This window comes from Prosopis cineraria, unplaced genomic scaffold, assembly GCF_029017545.1.
Source record: "Prosopis cineraria cultivar Desert tree isolate PC_DT_omini unplaced genomic scaffold, ASM2901754v1 PC7, whole genome shotgun sequence".
In the NCBI taxonomy this organism is placed as follows: domain Eukaryota; kingdom Viridiplantae; phylum Streptophyta; class Magnoliopsida; order Fabales; family Fabaceae; genus Prosopis; species Prosopis cineraria.
Window position 1 is genome coordinate 35,105,248 of NW_026555338.1, and position 22,604 is coordinate 35,127,851.

Sequence of the window (22,604 nt, forward strand, 5' to 3'; positions counted from 1 at the left end):
TAATGTTTCTTGAAATTTATAGTTTTGTTTATAATAAAACAACAAAACATAGGATAGTTCTCTTGAATTTAAAAACGGAGGGTATATATCAACAAGGCAAGCATTTTTCATGGAAAACAAGCTTGAAACGGATACCAAAGTTTGGGTACTTATATATAGGGCTTGTTTGATTTCTGTTCTCATTTTTATTTTTAAAAATAGTTTTATAATATAGTTTTTCAAAATCATTTTTAAAATAAAAATAAAATAAAAATTCGTTTGGTTATGTAATTTAAAAATAGTTTTAGAGTTAAAAAATGAACTAATGGTGATGATTATGGGCAGTTAATGATGGTAATTAATAATAAAAATTAGTCAATGTAACTATAATTTTTAATAATTAAATGTAATATATTTTAAAAATAAGAAAAATGAAATGAAAACAACTTAAAATTGTTTATATTTTTTGTTTTTTAAAAAATGAAAATAATTTTTGGAATAATTAATTAAAAAACACTTATCCAAATAAATTTTAAATTTTTCTATTTTTAAAAATAAAAAATAATTTTTAAAAACGAAAAACAAACACTCCCATAGATTGGTTTTAATTTTAAGAAATTGTGTTTTAATTTCTGTACAGAAAGTTCAGCTCCAATATTTTCACAGACTAGTAGAACCATTACGTGGATGCCACCTTGGCTCTCCTCTCGCCACAAAGGCAATCACACCGTCCCCGTCGGCAAGAAGCGGTGAAGCTGCTGCGGAAGAGGAGTATCTTCATTTTTTTTCCTCCATTTCTCCCATCCTTACTGTTTAAATAATTTTTTTAAAATAATAAATTAATGAATGGTGGGAATGGGAGAAGTGAAGGAAAAAAAGTGGAGAGACTTTCTTCCCAGCTGCTGCGGATGGTGCGATGAATGATGAATCTGCCAATTAAGTGAAGGGCCGAACAGAAGCATAAGGGCACCAATTTGGGCCTGTTTTATGGGCCCAAACAACTTGGACCTCAGAACCTATTCCACTTCACGGAGCTTCCCAAACTTGAGGCCCACTTCTGCTGGATGGCCCAAGTAGTAAAAAGCACATCGAGGAATTGGGGATACTAAAAATAGTACGATGTCTTTGTCTGTGGCCCACAGAGATAATTAAAAGGTGAGGCTAACGCTAAGTAGCTAAACAAACCAATCATTCCTTTATACCAAAAAAAGAAAAACGAATTATTCCCGTTGCTTCTGGGCATGACAACATAATGTATGGTTCGTGTTGCTGACCAATGGAGAGGAGTGAGCCTAGAAACTTCATATTAGGTGCTGACGCGTCGTGCCACTTTCTTTCTTTTCTTTCTTTCTTTTGTTTTTTTTTTGGGCGCTAACTCTGACTCGTTTTTTTCTTTGGCTACTAATGGTTAGGACTATTTTTTCCAGACATGCATAAATTAACATTAGTTGTCTTCATGGACATCCATCTATATTTTATTTAAATAATATATTAAAATATTAAATAATGCAATTTTTATGATTATATTTGGTATAAAATCTAAATACTGCCAACGGATGTTGGTCTAAATTCTTATACTTTTAAGTATATTTTGTTATTAGTGTCTATATTTTTCTTTTTGCTCCAAGTTCTCTGAGTTTAAGTTTTATTGTCTCCAACGTTATACAAAATGTTGGATCAATAACATAAATTCAAGTTTAATAGTATTCGGGTTTTGTTTTATAAAAAAAAAATTATGTGAGTTGAGTTCCAAAAATTGAAGTAAGTTTAAGACATGCTTCCAAATTTAAATAGCTTATAGAATATTTACGTAATGTCTACCAGCTAAGTCTCCAAATTAGTAGTAAATTTAAACTTATGATCTTATAAATTTTAGATCAAATCCTTGTAAATTGGATCAATTTTTATCTGTAATATTTGGCTTTTATTTCAAATATAATCATATAAAATTTGCATTTACTTAATATGTTAATATATTTTTAAATATAATATATGATGGGTGCTGATATTAATTCATGCCTGTCTCAAAAAAAAAATCCCAACCGTTAGCAGCCAAAAAGGCCAAAAAAAAAAAAAGGGACTCAGAGCAAGGGCACTCAAAAAAATGAAAGTGGCATGACGCATCGGGACCTAATATGAAGTTTCTAGGTCTCACTCATCACCACTGGTCAGCGACAACCAGCAGAAAACATTGGCCATTGGATCAGATTCAATAAAATAAACGGCCAGGATCTAGACCGAGATACAAAACAGGATGCAAGAACCAGGAGAGGTTCCGTGCCCGAATCGGGCTCCGGCTTGAAATTTCTCGTTTTCTTTTCCTCCTTTATTTTTTTTCTAAATCATTTCGATTAATCCATTAATATTGATATAAAAAATATAATAAATAAAAATGTGTAAAATTTTAAATATATTTTTATATAATAAATTTAAAAAATGATATTATGCTTTTTTTATGAAGATTAATTTCAAAATATTTTTAAAAAAATCATATTATAATTTATAATAAAATTAAATAATTTTTTTAACATAACAGGATCGGAGGAGTACGTTCAAGAGAAAAAAAGCTAATTATGTTGATTTTTGATTGGTCACTGCTTTCCACTTCACGGGTTCAACCCAACACTCGCTCGTCTCGAACACTTTCATAGCCGACAAAATTTTCTCCTCTCGACACGTGGACTCCGTCATTGCCATTCATTCAAACAAAACAATTCTCACTTTGGCGCTTTAACCAACCATCACCCAGATTATTAGACATAGTCAAGGACGCTGGCGTCCATCGGTTCATGTCATACCCAGATAATAGCATCCTCATTTTTAAAAAATTTATCCATTTACCACCCACTTGATTTAGAGTTTAGAATAGAGGTAAGAATATGAGTTAATCTAAATCATTTAGATTGGAAAAAAAAACAAGCTTAATTAGGTTGATTTAATTTTATATAACTTGAAAAAATCTCAACTCAACCTAACTTTTAAGGTTGATGAGTTAAGTGAATTAATTAACTAATTCATTTTATTTTATTTTTTAGTAAATTTTAAAATAACACCTAAATAAAAATGATGATGAATTCCTATCTAATATCACTCATTTTTTTTTTAAGTTGCACAAAATATATAAATTGAGCTAATGAGGCCATGCCCATCAATTTATCAAAATTATGGATATACCATAATTCTTATTTTTTTCATTTATTTTTTTATTTTCTTGAAAAAAAATGTGGGTTAAAATACAAGCCCTAATCCATTATAGTTCCCTCATATGGTTCATTGGCTATCCAGGTTGAGTGAGAAAATACTTCTTTTTATTTGATTTTTTTTTCAACTCAATCAAACCCTTATGAATGATTATTTGAACTAACTTATATAACATGATTCATATTTTCTGCTCTATTTTAGAAAGATGGATATCGCCAAAAAAACAAAAACAAAAAGAACAATGGTGGTGCTCAAAAAATTACGGGCCATTATCGTAAAGCTTTATGCTTTATCACTATAATATCAAATATATCACATAATTAGTCATTTGACTGTATTCGAAAAAATATGTGGATGTAAAATCATTCATTGCGTGCATTTTTTTTATTTTATATATTACATGACAATAATTTCAACGTGGCTCCTACTATATGCCAGCCTTACCACGTGGTCAATGTTGCGTGCCCGCTTTTTGTAGATATTGTGCTTTAGCATCTGCGCATTTTCTATCCAAGGGCTGGATCGCTACTTTAAACAATTTATAAAACAGACCACGTTAAATTCTCTCGCATAATTTATTCTACCATTGGATTATTATATTTCGCGAAAATCTAATCATTATTTCTAATAAAACTATACATGCCATGCCATTAAGCTCAATTCAATTACTATTTAGAAATTAGAATGAAGTGGTAGTATGTGGCAAGTGTTCTTGGACCTTAAAAAAGCCAGTTAACAGATTCAATTGAGATTGAATATTGTTAACTTTTCAGGTGGAAAAAATATTGTTTACTCCAACTTTTTTGGTTAGCCGCCGGCTACTTGTGCTCTTCTTTCCAGGAAGTTTAGCTCCCATTATCATGCATTCCTTTCTACTGAGCTGCAAAAACCAAGCCCCAGAAACTCGCTCTTCCTTTCTAATCCTCCGCTAATGGCTTCTCGGAGCTTCTTCCTCCTCCTCCTCTCTTCCTCACCATGACTCTTCAAAGTTCAGTCTCATCCACTGAATTTGTGTACAACAGAGACTTCAATTCCACCAACATAGTCCTCTCCGGCAATGCCACCATCCAAAACTCCATTCTTACTCTTACCAACCAGACCTTCTTCTCCATAGGACGCGCCTTTTACCCTTACAGAATACCCATGAAATCTCCCAACTCTTCCGCTCTTCTTCCCTTTGCAACCTCCTTCATCTTCTCCATTGCTCCCTGTAAGGGCTTCCCCACTGGTCATGGCTTCGCTTTTGTGCTCTCACCTCTAATAGGCATCACTAGGGCAACATCAGGAAACTATCTGGGTATTTTCAATCGCACCGACGACGGTGATTCTTCCAACCATATTTTTGGCATTGAATTCGATGATTTTAGAAACGAAGAATTCAATGATATAAATGATAATCACGTGGGTGTTGATTTGAATTCACTTATTTCCTCGTATTCTCAACCTGCTGAGTTCTGGGATGGAGATCAATTGCAGGAATTGAAAATGGATAGTGGGGAGAACTATCAAGTATGGATTGAGTTTCTGGATTTTCGGCTTAATGTTACCATGGCCCCAGCAGGAAAACGAAAGCCTCAAAAGCCCTTGATTAGTAAGCGCATTAACCTTTCTGATGTTCTGTTTAATGAAATGTATGCTGGGTTCTCTGGAGCAACAGGACGAATGGTAGACATATGTAGAATCTTGGCTTGGAGTTTTAGTAATTCCAACTTTTCAATTGGCGATGCTTTGGTTACAAGGAATTTGCCCTCGTATGTGCATCCAAAGGAACTGATGGTTAGATCAAAAGGTTTCATTGCAGCAGTCACTATGGGCTCCCTGCTTGTAATCTGCTGTTGCTCGTTTGTGTTCTTGAGTTTATCTAAAACCAGAAAGAAAGGGAAAGAGGATGAAGAGAAGAACATTGAAGATTGGGAATTGGAGTATTGGCCACATAGGATTAGCTACCAAGATATTCATGATGCAACGAATGGGTTCTCTGAAGAAAATATGATTGGGAGGGGAACAAGTGGGACGGTATATAAAGGAGTTCTGCAAGGAGTAGAAGTGGCAGTGAAAAGAATCCGTCATGACACCCAGTACGGGATGAGAGAATTTCTGGCTGAGATTTCAAGCCTAGGCAGGATGAAACACAGGAATCTAGTGGGTTTCAGAGGTTGGTGTAAAAGAAAAAGAGGGAACTTGGTTCTGGTTTATGATTATATGGAGAATGGGAGCTTGGACAAGAGGGTTTTTGAGTGTGAGGACAGCATTCTCCTGAGCTGGGAACAACGTAGAAGGGTTTTACAAAACGTAGCTTGTGGGATTTTATACCTACATGAGGGTTGGGAAGTTGAGGTCTTACACAGAGACATCAAAGCAGGCAACGTGCTACTTGATAAAGATATGAATGCTAGATTGGGGGATTTTGGGCTAGCCAGATTGCATTGCCAGGAACAATTGGCTGACACAACAAGAGTGATAGGAACTCTGGGGTACATGGCACCAGAACTAGTTAGAGTTGGGCGACCATCAAAAGCAAGCGATGTGTACGGCTTTGGCATTCTGGTTTTAGAAGTTCTTTGCGGGCGAAGACCTTTTGTGGCAGATAAGCCAGCTTTGATTGACTGGGTTCGGAGCCTAATGGAGAGTGGAAACTTGTGTACTGCTCTTGATGAACGTTTAAAGGCTCAAGGTGGGTTCACCATTGGGGAAGCTGAGAGAATGCTTCATGTGGGTTTGATTTGTGCAAGTTTTGAACCTAAAGTGAGACCAACAATGAGACAGGTGGTGAAAGCGTTGGAGAAAATAAGCGGCGCCGAGTGTGATGAAGAGTGTTTTGATGGGAACTTGCTTGAAAAAATAAACTCAGCAGCAATGTGGTCCAGGCTTCCTTCAAATTCTACTGAAAAAAGCTATCCGACCTTTGAGGAAATTATGCATTCCAAATATTATACCTCAACCACTATAAGCTGTTCTTATCATTCCCTCCCACCATCAGAAACATCCTACGTCTCAGAAGGAAGGTGAAAACTTTTTTAGTTCACCATGTTTTTCTGGGCCTGAATTTTCCTTCACCATGATACTATCCTGAAGGTAATACTCAAAATCACTTCAAAATCATCTAAATATGTCATAGACTCATGGTCGAGGCATCTTAATAGGATCAAAGCCAATGAAACTTCATTCTGTATTGATTTCCCCTCCTCAATGTGTGTAAATACTTTTGAATTCACGATTCAAACAGAAAATTATCACAAACTTAATGTTAATAGCAGAACCTGTGTGACACTCAAGCCTTGTGGTTTTGAATGTGGGAGGAGCAGAACTTAATAACATTCACTGGCACTATAATTGTTGAAACAGAGTGGGGTTGACAATGAAAGTTGTTCAAAGCGGTGATTGGTTTTTGGTGAATTGCTTTAAGATATATCGCAGAAGTGTCTGGAAAATGCGCAAACTTGCATGCATATATTCTTCGACATGGTTTAAAGTTAGAGACATGAGATTTCTTTTTACCACATGGGAAGGGTTCTGACTCCGATGGCTATGAAATCATGAATTTCGTCTCAATCTTAATCCTAAATAATGAGAACTCAAGGGACAGGGCAAACAAACTTCATTTGCAGTTCAAAGTTGTTAAAGAATCGGGTAAGTAAACGCTCAAGCACAAATGAATTACGCCTCAATCTTGGATGAGATAGATAAATAATATAGACATTAAATGCTGAAATAATTAAACGGTCCGATATTCTCAATTACCTACAGAACAGCCTAATCGTTCCACCTTCGGTTCGCCACCTCAACATTTTCTCAATTTCCCTAGTTAAATATGCTCTTACCAATAATGGCTTTTCTTCCTTGTTTTCGCTGTCAAGGGCGCTAACAGCACACATCCATCAGAGTATTTTGGGCTTTTTGAAATTCATCAAGGTAACAAACAACGGTGTTATTGGAATCGAGTTCGATGCAGTTAATAATGATAAATTCAATGATATGAATAACAATTTTCCCATTGATATAAACTCATTTACCTCGTTAGCTTCCCATGATGCTGCGTATCGTGAAGGAGAAGATTTGATCAGTCGAAGTCTCCAGCGCAGGAAGGATAAAACACTGTGTTAAGACAAAGGTCCAGCAGCCCAAAGTTATAAACAAGCCCAATGTAAAACAAATATAATGGGTTCAGTCGTTTGTATTGTATCAGATAGAATAGGCTTCATTTATTTATACTGTACAGCTGTCACTCTGTGGTATAACTTAGGGTTAGTAACCTAGCTATTTAAGTCTGTACAAATCTTAGTCTTTGGGCCATCAATACAATATACAATATTCACTAAAAATTATCTTGATATTAGAGCTTTCTAGGGTTAATCATCATGACTGATTCGTCTTCTTCTGTGTCTACCTAGAACAACTCAGCGAGCTCTTTTCTTGCTGCTACCAACCTTGGTAAAATCAATGGTGCACCTGCGTCTCTCCCTTCTGGTATTGCTGTCAAGTTGGATAGAACCAACTTCATTGTTTGGCAAACTCATGTTATGCCAATCATCAGAGGCTTTAAGCTTGAAGGCTTCTTGAATGAAACAAAACCATGTCCTGTTTAGTTCATTGTTGAGAATGACATCTCTAAACCTAACCCAGAATTTGAAGATTGGGTTTCAGCTGATCAGATTCTCTTTGGCTGGCTCTTAAACACAATGACTCTAGACATCTCTTCTCAAATGACTCATGTTACATCATCTGCTGCATTGTGGAACGCTGCTAAGCATCTAGCTGGAGCTCAAACTAAGGCTAGGGTTCTAATGCTTCGTACTGAACTTCAGCGTACAAGGAAGGGTACCACCACAATGAATGACTACCTTACCAAGATGAAACAGCTTTCTGAGCAACTTCTTATTACCGGCCATCCCATCTCCATGCCTGATCTTATTCTTCAAACCTTGGCTAGACTTGATGCTGAATATAATCCAGTAGTTGTCCAGCTGTCCAAAGAATCTGATGAGATAAGCTGGATTGATTTCCAGACTGAACTTCTTACATTTGAGAGTCGAGTTGAGCAGCTCACTCAAACTACTCAACTTCAAGCATCCCAGCATTTTGCTAACACTGCCATAGCTCAATCCTTTTCTGGTAACTGGCGTGCACGTGGCAGAAGAGGTCGTAGAGGTCGAGGACGTTTTGGTCGTGGAGGTCGTGATTATCACAGAACCTTCCCAGGCAACAACTCAGAACGCCCTCAATGTCAGCTCTGTGATAGGTTTGGTCATCTAGTTGATCAATATTTCTATCGCTATGACAGAAACTTCACTAAGGGAGGAAGCAGTAACAAAAAGAATTAGAATAGTGGAAAGAATTTTTCCACTGACTACAATGCATTCTGGGCTACAGCTGAAACTGTTGAGGATGATTCCTGGTATCTTGACAGTGGGGCCACCAGTCATGTAACCAATGATCTTACCCGTATTGACAATCCTATTGACACAAATGGTAAGATTAGAATCATTACTTATAGTGGACAAAAATTAAATGTTGAGAAAATGGGTTCATCTACTGTGCAAAATGTACCTAATCAGAATATTAAGTTGACAAATATTCTGTTTGCACCAAAAGCTAATAAAAATTTGCTTAGTGTATACAAAGTTGCAGCTGACAATAATGCAGATGTGGTGTTTAATTCAAGTGGTGTTTGTGTTAAGTCTCAGGAAACAGGGGAAATGATGTTGCAAGGGCAACCAACTAGTGGCATGTTTCGAGTTCAAGGAAGAAAGGTTTCAAAAGGTGGCAGCAGAGAAGACTTTATTTTAGCAGTTGAAGAAGTAGATGATACTACTTTGAAAGATAGTTCTAATTATAATTCTAGCAAGAAATTATGGCATTGTAGACTTGGTCACCCAAATGATAGAATTCTAAGCAGAGTTATTAGTGAATGTAATCTGAAAATTACCGAGAAAGATGAACCGTTGTTTTGTGAGTCATGCAAATTTGGAAAGTCTCATTCTCTACCCTTTAAATTGTCTACTTCTCATGCCACTAAGCCTTTCAATCTAATACATACAGATCTGTGGGATCCCTCTCCCCTAGCTTCATTAAATGGTTTTCGGTATTACATACTTTTTCTTGATGATTGTAGTCGCTATACATGGATTTATCCACTCAAAACCAAAGATGAAGCATTACTTATGTTTATTCAGTTTAAAAAAATTTGCTGAAAAATAGTTTGACACTAAAATCAAAGTGGTTCAAAGTGACTAGGGAGGCGAATATTGAAGCTTTACTAAGTTTCTTCATGATTTTGGTATAGTGTTTCGCCACTCATGTCCACACACCTCTGCTCAAAATGGTCGGGTAGAAAGAAAACACAGACACATCATTGAAATTAGTTTGACACTCTTGGCTCAAGCCAAAATGCCACTACACTATTTGTGGGAGGCCTTTCATACTGCTACAGAACTCATAAACAGACTTCCCTCTAATGTTTTAGGGGGTATCTCACCTCATCTCAGACTTTACAGGAAAAATCCAAATTATGAGAATCTAAAGGTGTTTGGTTTAGCATGTTATCCCTATTTAAGGCCCTACAATCAACATAAGTTACAATTTAGATCTACAAGATGTGTTTTTCTGGGGTACAACAACTCTCACAAAGGGTTTAAATATCTTACATCCACAGGGAAGATAATTATTTCTAGACATGTAATTTTTAATAAAACTGATTTTCCTTTTGAATCAGGTTTTATTAACAAAAGAGCCTCACCTCAAGATCAAGTGGATCCCAGTGTTTTCTTTGCACCACTCAGTACTTTCCATTCCAGTGATTGCTCAAGCTCAACCATTTCTACAGGAAATCAGTCTGCTTCTTCTGAACCCGCACAAATCAATACTCCAGGTTCATCATCAACTGATCCAGGGTCACCTTTTGTATCTTCATCAGATTAATCTCCTACTCGTTCTCTATCTACATCCACAAATACATCTCAAAGTCTGAGTAACTTATAAAGTCAAGAGCAGAATCATGAAAATCCAGCTTCCAATTCAAAGAACACAAAACAATCATGTGATAATAATCAGAGAGGAAATTAACATCATATGGTCACAAGAAGTAGAGCCGGGAATAAGGGCTGGGCCTGGAGGGCCGGGCCTGAAAGCCCTATTTAAATAAGGATTCGGGCTTTGAAAATATTTTTTTTTAAAGTAATCGGGCTTGAGAGCTTGGCCCTGATAAGCCCTGTAAAATAAGACTCGGGCCCGGGCTGCCCTTCAAGCCCTGTTATATTATTTTTATTATTATTATTTTTAGTAAAACACGTGTTTGAAATCAATGACCTGCTCACCTGATCCTATACACATTATATTATTATTAATTTTAATTTATTCTAAAATTAATTTAATATAATTTAATAAATATCAGTGTATAATATAAAATTTATGATATTTTTTATTTTTCTATAATTATTATGTTTGTATATTTATAAAAAAATGAACTATTTTTTAAATGATTTAAATTTTATTACTAGACTTCTAATGTATGTTATTTAATTTCTAAAAAATTATGATGATTTTAATTTTTTTTAATTTTAAAATATTTTAATTTATTTATAATGTTTAATTTTATTTTAATTTTTTTATTTTTAAAAAAGGGCTTACGGGCCTGGCCCTGAGCCCTAAGTATAAGGGCTGGGCTTGAGAAATGGAGGTTAAAATGGGAAACCGGGCTTTAGGGCTCAGGCCCTTAAGGGCCGGGCCCGCCCGTATTCTCAGCTCTAATAAGAAGCAAAGCAGGAATTCACAAGCCCAGGGTTCCTTATATTGGTTTAGCACAGGATGTTTCTATACACATGACAGAACCACAGACTACTAGAGAGGCTCTAAAATACACAGAGTGGAAAGATGCAATGGTTGAAGAATATAAAGCTTTAATGAAAAATGGTACGTGGGTGTTGGTTCCCTTTTCTGGTCAAAATATTGTAGATTGCAAATGGGTTTTCAAAAATAAATTCAATTCAGAAGGCTCGCTGCAGAAAAGGAAGGCCCGACTTGTAGCCAAAGGCTTTCAACAAAGTTCAGGCATTGATTATGATGAGACCTTTAGTCCTGTCTTGAAGGCTACAACTTTGAGATTTATACTCATTACAGCTGTGACTTTCACTTGGCCTATAAGGCAACTTGATATCAACAATGCCTTTCTGAATGGTTACTTACAAGAAAAAGTGTTCATGAGACAACCAGAAGGGTTTGTCAACCTTAAGTACCCTAACCATGTTTGCTTACTCAGAAAAGCCTTGTATGGTCTCAAACAAGCACCTAGAGCTTGGTTTGAAAGACTCAGAGGTACTCTACTAAGCTGGGGTTTTATAAACTCAAAGTGTGATTCCTCCTTGTTTTTCTTTAAGCAAAGGGGTACCATTTTATTTATCCTGATATATGTGGATGACATTATAGCCACTGGGAACTCTGTGACAACATTGGAGTTCTTTGTCAAACAACTCAATGCTTTCTTTGCTCTCAAGGATCTCGGTTCTATTCACCACTTTTTAGGTATTGAAGCATACCGTGATGAAACAGGACTCTATCTTAAGCAAGAGAGATACATTCTGGATCTGCTAAAAACATCAGGCCTGGAACATTGCTCTTCGGTCCCTACTCTTATGGTGGTCAATAAACACTACTCTAAGGATGATGGTGAGCTGCTTACAGATCCTACACCTTACAAACGAATTATTGGAGCTCTACAATATCTCATAAACACTACTCTAAGGATGATGGTGAGCTGCTTACATATCCTACATCTTACAAATGAATTATTGGAGCTCTACAATATCTCATAAACACCAGACGAGACATCATGTTTGCTGTAAATAAATTAAGCCAATTCCTTAGCTCTCCTATAACCATTCACTGGCAAGCATTGAAGAGAATATTGCGATACCTCAAGGGTACCTCAAGTCTATGTTTACACATCAAATCGAATACTCACCTTAGCCTACAAGGTTTTCAGACGCCGACTGGGCTATTTGCCCTGATGACCGTAGATCCATTGGGGGTTACTGTGTCTTCTTCGGTGAATCTCTAGTTTCTTGGTTTGCTAAAAAGTAGCGTGTTGTTTCACGCTTGAGCGCCGAATCTGAGTATCGTGCGCTGGCTGATCTGGCTGCTGAGCTGGCTTGGTTTCAGTCGCTACTCTCAAAAGTTGGTCTTCCTCTTCAACGAGTTCCGATTGCCTGGTGCGATAATATGAGTGCCGTAGCTCTCGCTTCCAATCCAGTTCTTTATGCCAAATCTAAACACATCAAACTCGATATGCACTTCATCCGTGATAGGGTTCTCGATCAAAAGCTAATCGTACAATATGTACCATCTTTTGATCAGTTGGAAAATCTATTTACTAAAGCTCTCTCTCACTCACATTTCTAGTACCTTCAAAACAAACTCGGTCTGGTGCGAAGCCCCATTCCTAGTTTGAGGGGGAATGTTAAGACAAAGGTCCAGCAGCCCAAAGTTGTAAACAAGCCTAATGTAAAGAAAGTATAATGGGCTCAGTCGTTTGTATTGTATCAGATAGAATAGGCTTCATTTATTTATACTGTACAGCTGTCACTCTGTGGTATAACCTAGGGTTAGTAACCTAGCTATTTAAGTCTGTACAAATCTTGGTCTTTGGGCCGTCAATACAATATACAATATTCACTAAAAGTTATCTCACAGAAACCTCATTCGATTAGGTCAGTGCAATAGAGAAAAAGGACACTTGATGCTTGTTTGTGATTACAAGGAGAACGGACACTTGGACGAAACTTTAAATGTGACGAAGAGATAAATATCTTGAGTTGGAAAGAGAGGACTTAAGTCTTAAAAAATATAGCCATGAAATTCTGTATCCGCGATGTTCTATTAGTCAAGGAGATGAATGCTAAGATTGGGGGGTTCTCGGTTAGCTTGCTTGCATGATCACAATTCACAAGGGACAAATAAGCCACCATGAGAAATAGGAGCTAATGGCTTTATGACTTTTTTTTTTTTTTGAATAGAAGGCCATGAAAAAATTGTGTTAGGTGATATGTTATCTCATATGAGCATATAAAAAATTTATACAATCAAAAGGAAGTGTATTAAAAATATGCATGCTTAGACTGCCGATAGGAGCCTGATGGCTTTATGGCTTAATGGTATAAGGTTCAGTCCCACTCGCTACTTGAGGCAAAAGATTACTAAACCTCATGGATTTTGATTATGTTTTTGACAAATGATTTTTAGGGTTTGAGGCGCAGGTGCAAGGGTCTTGTTTTTTGCCAATTTGCTTGAGCCACATGCTTACATTTAGTATTTACATTGAAGACAGAAGGCACATCAAGCATTACACTCAACCACATGCAAGATTACCCAAAGTAATGCCTCCGGGAAGCATGCTATTTAATTGTCCTCGCAATTAGCTTTGTTATAAGGGTAGATCTATGCGAGAGAAGTTGTAGGGTGGAAGGAAGAAACAATTTCTTTGATACAGAAGGCTTAATATACATTATATACATTACAACGAGGGCTCTCTTCCCCCTCTTCCTCTCGATGAGGATGGAAGATGAACAGTATAGTCATGAATTACTTACCCAGCTTTATTACTAGAATTAAAGTGTGTATTTGACTAATTGGCATCTACTTTTACTTTGCATGAACTTTTTCGCCTCTTGACTTGTCAACTCTAGCTCGTCTTGAAAATTCCTGGATCTTTCGATCATGCTCTTTAAGCATCTGATCCATGTTGTTTGACGATACCATCAATGGACCCGAGAGATAGATCTTGTTTCCCCTGCCATACCCTTCCTGAAATAGGGACCGATATGCATATTCATCAGGACTCCAGGAAAAATAAGGACTTCCGCGGAAATTTGAGACAAAATGAAAGAAGGATATCAAATAAGAGACCGCCTCTTGGGCATTACAGACGCCCAACAGAAGCCTTTGCAGCCAAAAATACAGACAAGGAAACCGGTAATGAGAAACTAACCGGAGTTAATTCTTTAGTGGGGGTCCTTCCATGTTCTCCGTGACAGAGATCAATTCGCTGAGACTGGTGTTTCTGGGCCTGTCTTCTTCTTAACTCCGATCCACTAGTTGACTCCACAGGTTTTCGTGTATCAACTCTTTTTCCGGGCTGTGATAAATGTGATTTTTCTTCCTGATCTTCAGACATTGAAGTCCTAGATGCAACTAAACCTGATAGTTTTGAAAGATTCACTCCGTTTGACCCAAGATGGCGCTCATCCACGTCCTTCCCTGCCTTTACCCAGGCAGGACCCTGAACCAATGGACCTGAATGTGAAGAGATCCTGTACCCAGAGAAATTATTTTCCATTTCCTTGACATTGTCTGACTGCTTGTGTGGAAAAACCAACAACCCAGAAGCAGATTCTCTGGAAGGATTGAACAATTCGCTTCGACTCCTTGAGCTAGAATGACGTCCTTGCTGCACAAAATAAGAATAGAAACTAAGACCAAAACAGACAGACATAGGAAGGCCGCCACAAAAACCAAAAATAGAAAGGTCAAACAACGAACATAGTTTTCTGGGTAAACAGGGAAAGAAACTTGTCTCTTTGGGTAAATTATATTTATCTTTCATGGCCTCTCTTCTCACAGCAATTGATGGTTTCGGTGTTCTAAAACACACCCTGCAAGATGGATGGTCAGCAGGGGCAGGACTTACTCAAACTAAGAACTGGTAAACAAAGGCATAAAAATCCATGTGTTGAAACTATAGTAAATTGTATTCATAAGTCAGATCAATTTGTTTATGATTCGGACTTTCACAATGATCTAACATCAAATCAAACTACTTAAATGACCTTCAAGTTAGATCTATACAGTTTGAACTCCAAAGCGCACAGGTTTATTCCTTTTTCCCAATTATTATCACACTCAATCCATGTACGCTATTAGTGTAGCACTAATAAGCAGCGTTCATCAAAGAAAGGTCATCCAGCTTTATTTTAACTAGGAAAAATATATAAGAGAATCAGAAATTAAAATTCGAATCTTTCTCAGGTTACCTGCATTGACATGCGTGGGTCAGCATTGTTATTTGCTGCAAGCGCTCGATGTCCCTTTTCTGGTCTAACTCCCATGCCGACTTTCAGCTCCCTCACACCAACGGCTCTTTGCCTGGAAGGATTAGAAAAAAAATAAAAAATTATACTTGTTAATGAGATTCTTAGCTAAACAGGAAAGGCTAGCCTTTACCACAGTTGAATTGTTCAAGACGCTAAGGATTTGACAACCACAAAACTTCAACTACCACTTCCAGAAATTTTTATATTGTGTCTGTTAAGCATACAAGGGGGGCCAATAATGATTTTTCTCTCTTGTACAAGTCAAAGATGGCAACATTTAAATCGATAATGGACAAGAAATCAAACTTTCATTACAATTCCTCAAATTTAGCCACAATTTATATTTCAAATGACAGCTAGCATTCTAAATCTGAAGCCAGTGTCATGCAAGTAACATATAAATCTCATTCTTCTTTTCCTCAGATTAATAAGAATGAATCTATAGAAGGTACCTTCTGGTTGCTTCATCTCGCAACTTAGCATCAATCTCTTTGCTGGGAGGATATTTTGGTAAACTTGAAGGATCACAAGCAAGGGGTTCCATGGTAAAGAACTGTATGTAAAGAGGAAAAATATTCAACGTGGAGAATCATGTCCCTCAAAAGGTTATAAAGTAAACAGATGTTGAAAAACATCTTGTATGGTATGACATAAAAGCGGGAGAAATATAATCGCCACTTTTTACTTCATAGTATAGCAGTATGGTTTTAACGTAGACAAAAGCGTGGACGAATGAAGCACCATCTTTCACACAACTAATAATAGAACAAGTTTTGATGCAGGAAATGAAGGAAAAACAATAATAATGAAAAGAATAAGATGGCGGGATACTAGAAGGCGTTATTCTTAGTATCAATGTATGTCAATATATGTTTACAGATGCATAGAAAGGAAAACATTAAGAGAAAACAAGGTTAAAAATCTTAATATCTAGACTTCAATACACTTTTGGTTCCTCTAATATTGCAGAAGTTTCATTTTGGACCTTTTTTCTTTTTGTCAGGCCCTCTAATTTTGAATGAGTCAATGAAGTCTTTCAATATTAAGAAATAATGCAATTAAGTCCTTTGGTTCTTTATATACACTATATCTGAGTTTGGTGACATGACAGAAAAAGGTGGAAAAGAAAAGCCTCATCAAACAGGTGCCCACGTTAAGGTGAGTACATATCACATTGGAGAAATCACTGCACCTGCTGCTAACATAAACATGCATACCTCGCTTTTTAAAGCAGTAGCTGCAGTTCCTCGATGTGCAGGATCTATGGAAAGTAGAGTCTCTATTAGCCTCACAGAAGCAGGTGGATATTCCTGGAATGTTTCAGCAACACAACGTCTATAATGGTGTGGAGGCTTGAATACTGTTGAATGTGGTGACCGCAATTTAAGCCAGTAATCTTCAGATGGTGAACCACAAAGCTTAAAAATCCTATGCAATTGCTCAACCTGCATGAAACTAAAATTAATTTTCCAGCACATCATACATCCCTTCATCACTATACAATGAGCATGGGGAAAATAGGACTCAACAATCAAAACTGGTACATATGAGTTTGGAATTGTTTGTTAGCCAGTGGAATCCACTTATGACTCAATAGAAACATGACCGTTGGCTTTGGCCACTGTACCAAAGAAGACATGACAAGGATTGTGACGTTGTATTTTATTGAACTTAAATGAATATTTTATATATATATATATATATATCTCATTATAGATGTACACTCCGAAAGTTAACTTTTCATTTATAATTCCAATATTCACATTATGCCAACATGATTCAACCATTTTCTTTCAATGTGTGTTGTGGATATCAATGGACATCCTGTGAAATATTCACATAGCAGGGAACAAAAGGTAATTGACTGGTATGTGATGAACTGCGGAGACTAAATAAATGAACTAGACTGCCAGACACTATACCTCTGTCTTTCCGGGCAATATGGGCCTGCCAGAATATAGTTCCCCCAGTATACAACCAGTACTCCACAAATCCACTGCAACACCATAATGAGATGCCCCGAGTATAAGTTCTGGAGGCCTATACCAAAGAGTTACCACTCGGCTGGTCAATGGAACACTGTGATGAGGGTCAAAAAAGCTTGCCAAACCAAAATCTGCAATCTTTAAGATGCCATTATTGTCAATGAGAAGATTTGAGCCCTTTATGTCTCGGTGGAGGACACCACGACTATGACAATGATCCAATCCACTGAGAAGCTGCTGCATGTAGCACTTAATCTGACAAAGAAAAAGCACTACTTACATCAAAGTAGAAAGCAAACATAGTTGTTTTACCAAAAATTCAAATAAAGACAGGCCTTCCCCATTGCCATATTTGACATAAACGTGAGAAAAATCCTATTCCAAGTAAAACAGAAGACTGAGAATACTACCTGTGGCTCTGAAAACTTAATGCCAGGATGTGAAACAAGTCCTGTAAGATCATGTTCCATGTACTCAAAAATGAGGTACAAGCTGCGAGATGTCTGGGATGTTATCAAGCCCTCTAACTTTATTACATTAGGATGGTCAAGCAAACGCAGAACAAAAATTTCTCTTGCCATAAACTTGACACTCTCAGGATCAAGATTATCAAAGCGTACTTTCTTCAAAGCAACTGTCTTTTGGTAAGTCACATCACGTGCCTTATAAACAGAACTGTATGTTCCTTGGCCAATCTGCAGGGTAAGATGCCATCTCATGACTCATTGGAGAAAGTTAAATGGAGCATAATCACATACCAACACTGGAAAAGAGAAGGGGGGCAAAAAAAAAAAAACAGTAGCTTCTGCAACTGGAATTCCCTTTTATCAAGGGAAAAAATGAAAATAAAACCTTTTAAACACCAAACCATTACACAACTATAACGTTTCTTCAGACCTTCTTCATTCTCAGAGAAGGAGGAGATGAAAAGTTGGCAACCACCAACACTGAATGCAGGAATACTAACAAATGCCGGATATGTAGAACAGCCAAGCGATGCTAGGCAAAATCATTCACACTTAATAAAATTGATTTTCCTCTGTACATACAAATCTTAGGATATCAATGTTTTCTGCTTCGCTCCAGTGATCAAATCTAATTCATAAACTTTAAGGTATATAAATTTCCTAAAAAACAAATGCCTATCAATTTGAAGAAACTGATTCCAAGTACAACTTTTGCCACACAATATGATGATGCCAGAAAAAGAGTTTATTTGACATGATTTTTGGTGATCAAGTGCATTCACAAGGCAGCATTAATTACATTGCGGTCTAACTGCGATACAAACATAGACAGAGCAAAGGAAGTAACTTACTTTATATAACCTCTCAAAAGTATTAGCTCTCCGAGGTATCCATCCCTTGATCGCTTCACCAGCAACAGAAGATAGCCAAGCTGGCCATCCTGCCGCAACTTGTTCTCCTTCTGTAGCGTTTGGTACTTTACCAAGACCAGGATGATTAAGAACGGTAAGTTCGGGTTTCTCAATTTTCTCCTCCCTAATTTGATCATTATAAAACTTCACCAAACCGTTGGGTTTCTTAATAACCAACGAAGCTTTTACATCTCTACCATCTAGCACATTTTTGGTCCAAACTCCCTCATCCCTTTTTGATGAATTAAGTCGTGAAACATTCAGCTCCGATGACCTTTTGCTCAACGATGACAATTTCGTTGTCAAACCTTCTCGGCTGTCTTCCACAGCTGAAGTCTTGGAGCATATGCAACCCATATTACTGCAGCGAGCTAAATTTCAAATATATTATCCTTCAGAAGTGAAGATCGCCAGCAAAAAAATTCTCACCTACACGAACTCCTTCTTCAAGATTCATAAAAAGCCACCAAATAATACTATTCTCAAAGGAGAGAATTGGGAACTTCTCCACATAAGCTCATTACCCTCTACCGAAAGTTGCGACCATGAATCAAATAATTCAAGCTTCCCTCAACTCTGCAAATTTCTAACTGATCCAATTCAAAGAAAGAATGACTTGGCTTGAATTAATACGCAATTCAAGAACCCTCCAACAACTATACACCAAGAATTGTCAACTTTCAAAAGCGAAAATTTCCCAACCAGGAAATTGAAGATTGTTATAGCACTAAAAGCTAGGAATCGCCTAGATAATCAAATAGTGGAAAGCGAAATACCTCGTGGACGTGTAAATTACGAGTAATGGTAAAGATGGATTAGCTTGAGAAGAAAGAATGAGTGGCTTGGCTCCCTTGGGGATAGCTGAAAGTTCAACGCGTATTCATAAATTAAAAGAACATTATCCTAGACGTCTTATGCCGGGTGTGCCCAGTGAAGTCAAAAGGCTCCACTCTATATCTACACAACCTTCATTTCAACAGCTTGAATCTCTGCGTCTTCCTTCTCTGTCAATGAACGATTGGCGTTTGTTTTGCGTTCAAAGCAGGTCGTTCAGTTCGGATTGGTATTTGAGTGCTACAGTGAACGCGTTTTTATATTCCTTCGACTTTTCTCATATCTTCTTCCTCCTCCAGGCAATGGACAACACAACAGAGTTATTTTAAAACGATTAATCAATTCTTCGGCATTTTGAAGATAAGAATATGGAAGTTTAAGAAAGCAATCATTAATAACCCGGGGGGAAAAAAACAGTGGTCAGCACCCGGCACATGAACAAAAAGACACGAAGTGGGATTTCTATATTCTGCTCGTTATCATAATCCCTTTGACTACAATTCGTATTAATTAACGCATGGTAAACGACATAACAGTCTTCCAATGGAAATGCATTCAACCCATGTTTGGGTCGTCTTGATTTTTATTTTTTGGTTAACATTTTAAAGTTAAAGATATATATTTAAAATGTCTTGTATGATATAATCTTTTTGAACGTGGGGACATTTTAATGCGGAAAAATAAGGGAATCTTTTGAATATGCATCCGTTTTAGTTGAATAATAAATATATAGGAATTGATATATCTGTGTTTGCTACTTGGTATGAAATATGAATGATAACAAAACATGAGGGACGGTAGTTCAAAATATATTTGCCATTCATTTTTTCCAAGGTCATAGTATATGATTGGCATACAAGACCATAATAAGTTAGACCATAGTATGCATATGCACGAGTTGCTGGCAAAAAAAAAAAGCATGTGTATGTATTCGCGCCAAGAATCAGGGAAAATTTAGAGTCTGTTTGTTTTTAAAAAAAAAAACTGCTTTATAATACAGTTTTTAAAATTTTTAAACAAAATAAAATAAAAATTCATTTAATTATATCAATTAAAAAAATTTAAAATTAAAAAATAGACTGATAGTGATGATTATATATAATTAATTGTAGTGACTAATAATAAAAATTGATTAAGGTAACTATAATTTTTAATAATTAAATGTAGTGTATTTTAAAAATAAGAAAAATAAAACTAAAACAACTTAAAGTTGTTTCTATTTAAAAAAACAAAAAAAAATTGAAAACAGTTTTAGAACAACAAAATGAAAAACATATATCCAAACAAATTTTTAATTTTTTTATTTTTAAAAATAAGAAAATAATATTTAAAAATAAAAAACAAACAGAATTTTTCAAGATTTTTTAGTTGTTTCATTGAACTCCATCCAACTTTTAGTGAGTAATATAATTTACATTCTATGGACCTGAGAGGGGCAGACCAATATTTAAAGTTCATTTTAGAATAATTAAGATAACTTGATGTCGTTCTTTGCAGGGGTGCACAGGTGCTTTATTTGTGTGTGCGCGCTTTTTTTTCTATTGAAATATGATAAACTTAAGTTTCAAATCGCAATGAAGTTTTGAAATTTCTAAACAAGAAAAAGTATGCATACTCTATATATATTTTAATAAAATGATATGATAGTTAGTTAATATTTTAATATTAAATATCGGAAATAAAAAATATAAATATAAAGATGAAGATGAATTTGTTGGTTAAAAAAAAAAGATGAAGATGAATTTAACGGATTTTAAGTTTGGTTTGGAAACAAAGACAGGCATTGTGTAGAAGACAAGCTTTGTAGTGCGAGGAATTCATGGCGGAGGATAAGGAATGTCAAAAAGTTGAAATGGGATAAATGAGTAAATAACATCATAAATTCAAAACCCAAAAAAAAAAAAAAAAAAAGAGGGTGGGGGCAAGGGGAGAAAAGAAGAGGCGCGATAGAGTGAGTAATTTAAGAAAGGCTAACTTATTTAAATTGAGTTTACTTTTAGTCAAACTTATTCATATTGTGTAAGATCATCTTTATTAATTTATAATTTATTTTAAAATCAAGCTAATCATGTGACTAACTTAGATGAATTATCGAGTCTGTAAAATTTACATAAATGAAATCTTAAATTTTTAAAACTTAAAATGCTATAAAATTATTTTAAAAAATAAGGGTTAAGGTACAATTTTATCCTTAAAGTATTTTTTTCAAGGAGCATCCAACGCCCTAACATTTTTATTAGAGCAATTTTATACTTAAAGTTATTAAAACAAAACATTTTTACCCTTTCCATCAAAATTCCAACACTGATCTCAAACGTTAACGGTTAGAAAATTTGAAGGAAATGACAAAAATGCTCCGTTTTAATAACTTTACGAGCAAAATTGCTCCAATGAAAATATTAGGATGCTGGGTACTCCTCAAGAAATACTTCAGGGGTAAAAATACACATTTATCCAAAAAAAACAAAATCAAAACAAAACATGCATACGAAAATATGGACACTGTACAAGATAAAATAATATTAAATTAAGACTAAAGTAGCAAAACTTGATCTTAGTACAATTTTACTGCAACATAAAATTTTGTGTTACGGCATAAATTGTGAAACCCATGACAACAAACTTTCGATGTACCTCAATTCTTCGTCCGACATCTAAATGAAGTGATCTAAATGTTAACAGAAAGATTTCTCCGAGCTCTAGCTAATGATACTAGTTTCACATTTAAATCATTTTTCAATCAAAAGTTGGATACCAAAATACAAACTCACTCATTTATGCTTTCAAAATATAACTAGGGTGTCCAAAACTCAATTCAAATGCCAAAGTCTACACCAATCGTTAGACCATACTCAATGGACTAAAACAGACTCATGAAATATATCACAACAATCAAACAACACACATATCATATTTTTACTGCTCAACTCCTTGATCACAAAAACATAAAGGAAAATTAAATCATATAATTCTACATCTAAATAACCATCATTCACAAATATTATCACTCTTTACTCACACAAATATTTTGACTTTACTCAAATATCTCAACTAAAAAGATACCACATGTACTAAGGCTCAAAATACGCATTTCAATACTAAATATTCAATTGTGCAAGTATAACAAAATATTAACATTTTAGTTGA

At 35.8% G+C, this 22,604-nt stretch overlaps 2 protein-coding genes across 5 annotated transcripts; one reads left to right on the top strand and one right to left on the bottom strand.

Moving 5' to 3' along the window:
- The first annotated feature begins 3,976 nt into the window (after window positions 1-3,976).
- LOC129315357 (probable L-type lectin-domain containing receptor kinase VII.2) lies at window positions 3,977-6,350 on the top strand. The gene has a single exon (XM_054958993.1). It carries the CDS (start codon window positions 4,156-4,158, stop codon window positions 6,187-6,189), a length of 2,034 nt encoding a protein of 677 aa, XP_054814968.1. The 5' UTR covers window positions 3,977-4,155; the 3' UTR covers window positions 6,190-6,350.
- A 7,280-nt stretch (window positions 6,351-13,630) lies between these two features.
- LOC129316028 (probable serine/threonine-protein kinase At1g54610) lies at window positions 13,631-19,809 on the bottom strand. Of its 4 annotated transcripts, none has more exons than XM_054960263.1 (9): window positions 19,400-19,809; window positions 18,564-19,199; window positions 17,656-17,940; window positions 17,183-17,500; window positions 16,478-16,705; window positions 15,713-15,813; window positions 15,201-15,312; window positions 14,159-14,617; window positions 13,631-13,974 (listed from the first exon to the last, which is right to left on the bottom strand). In XM_054960263.1, the coding sequence occupies exons 2-9, from the start codon at window positions 18,978-18,980 to the stop codon at window positions 13,813-13,815; spliced, it is 2,082 nt and encodes a 693-aa protein (XP_054816238.1). In that variant the 5' UTR covers window positions 18,981-19,199; window positions 19,400-19,809; the 3' UTR covers window positions 13,631-13,812. The 4 variants fall into 4 exon arrangements, with proteins under 4 accessions (XP_054816238.1, XP_054816237.1, XP_054816236.1 ...); XM_054960262.1 differs by having other exon boundaries at window positions 18,564-19,209; XM_054960261.1 differs by having other exon boundaries at window positions 18,564-19,213.
- Between the last annotated feature and the right edge of the window lie 2,795 nt (window positions 19,810-22,604).

Bases quoted from the DNA above. Each gene is read 5' to 3' on its own strand.
- LOC129316028 (XM_054960263.1), bottom strand. From the start codon at position 18,980: ATGGGTTGCATATGCTCCAAGACTTCAGCTGTGGAAGACAGCCGAGAA. The intron at 17,941-18,563 runs GTAAGTTACTTC...CTTACCCTGCAG, and splicing joins CTTTTGAGAGGTTATATAAA to ATTGGCCAAGGAACATACAG. The intron at 15,313-15,712 runs GTACCTTCTATA...TAATCCTTCCAG, and splicing joins CGAGATGAAGCAACCAGAAG to GCAAAGAGCCGTTGGTGTGA.
- LOC129315357 (XM_054958993.1), top strand. From the start codon at position 4,156: ATGACTCTTCAAAGTTCAGTCTCATCCACTGAATTTGTGTACAACAGA.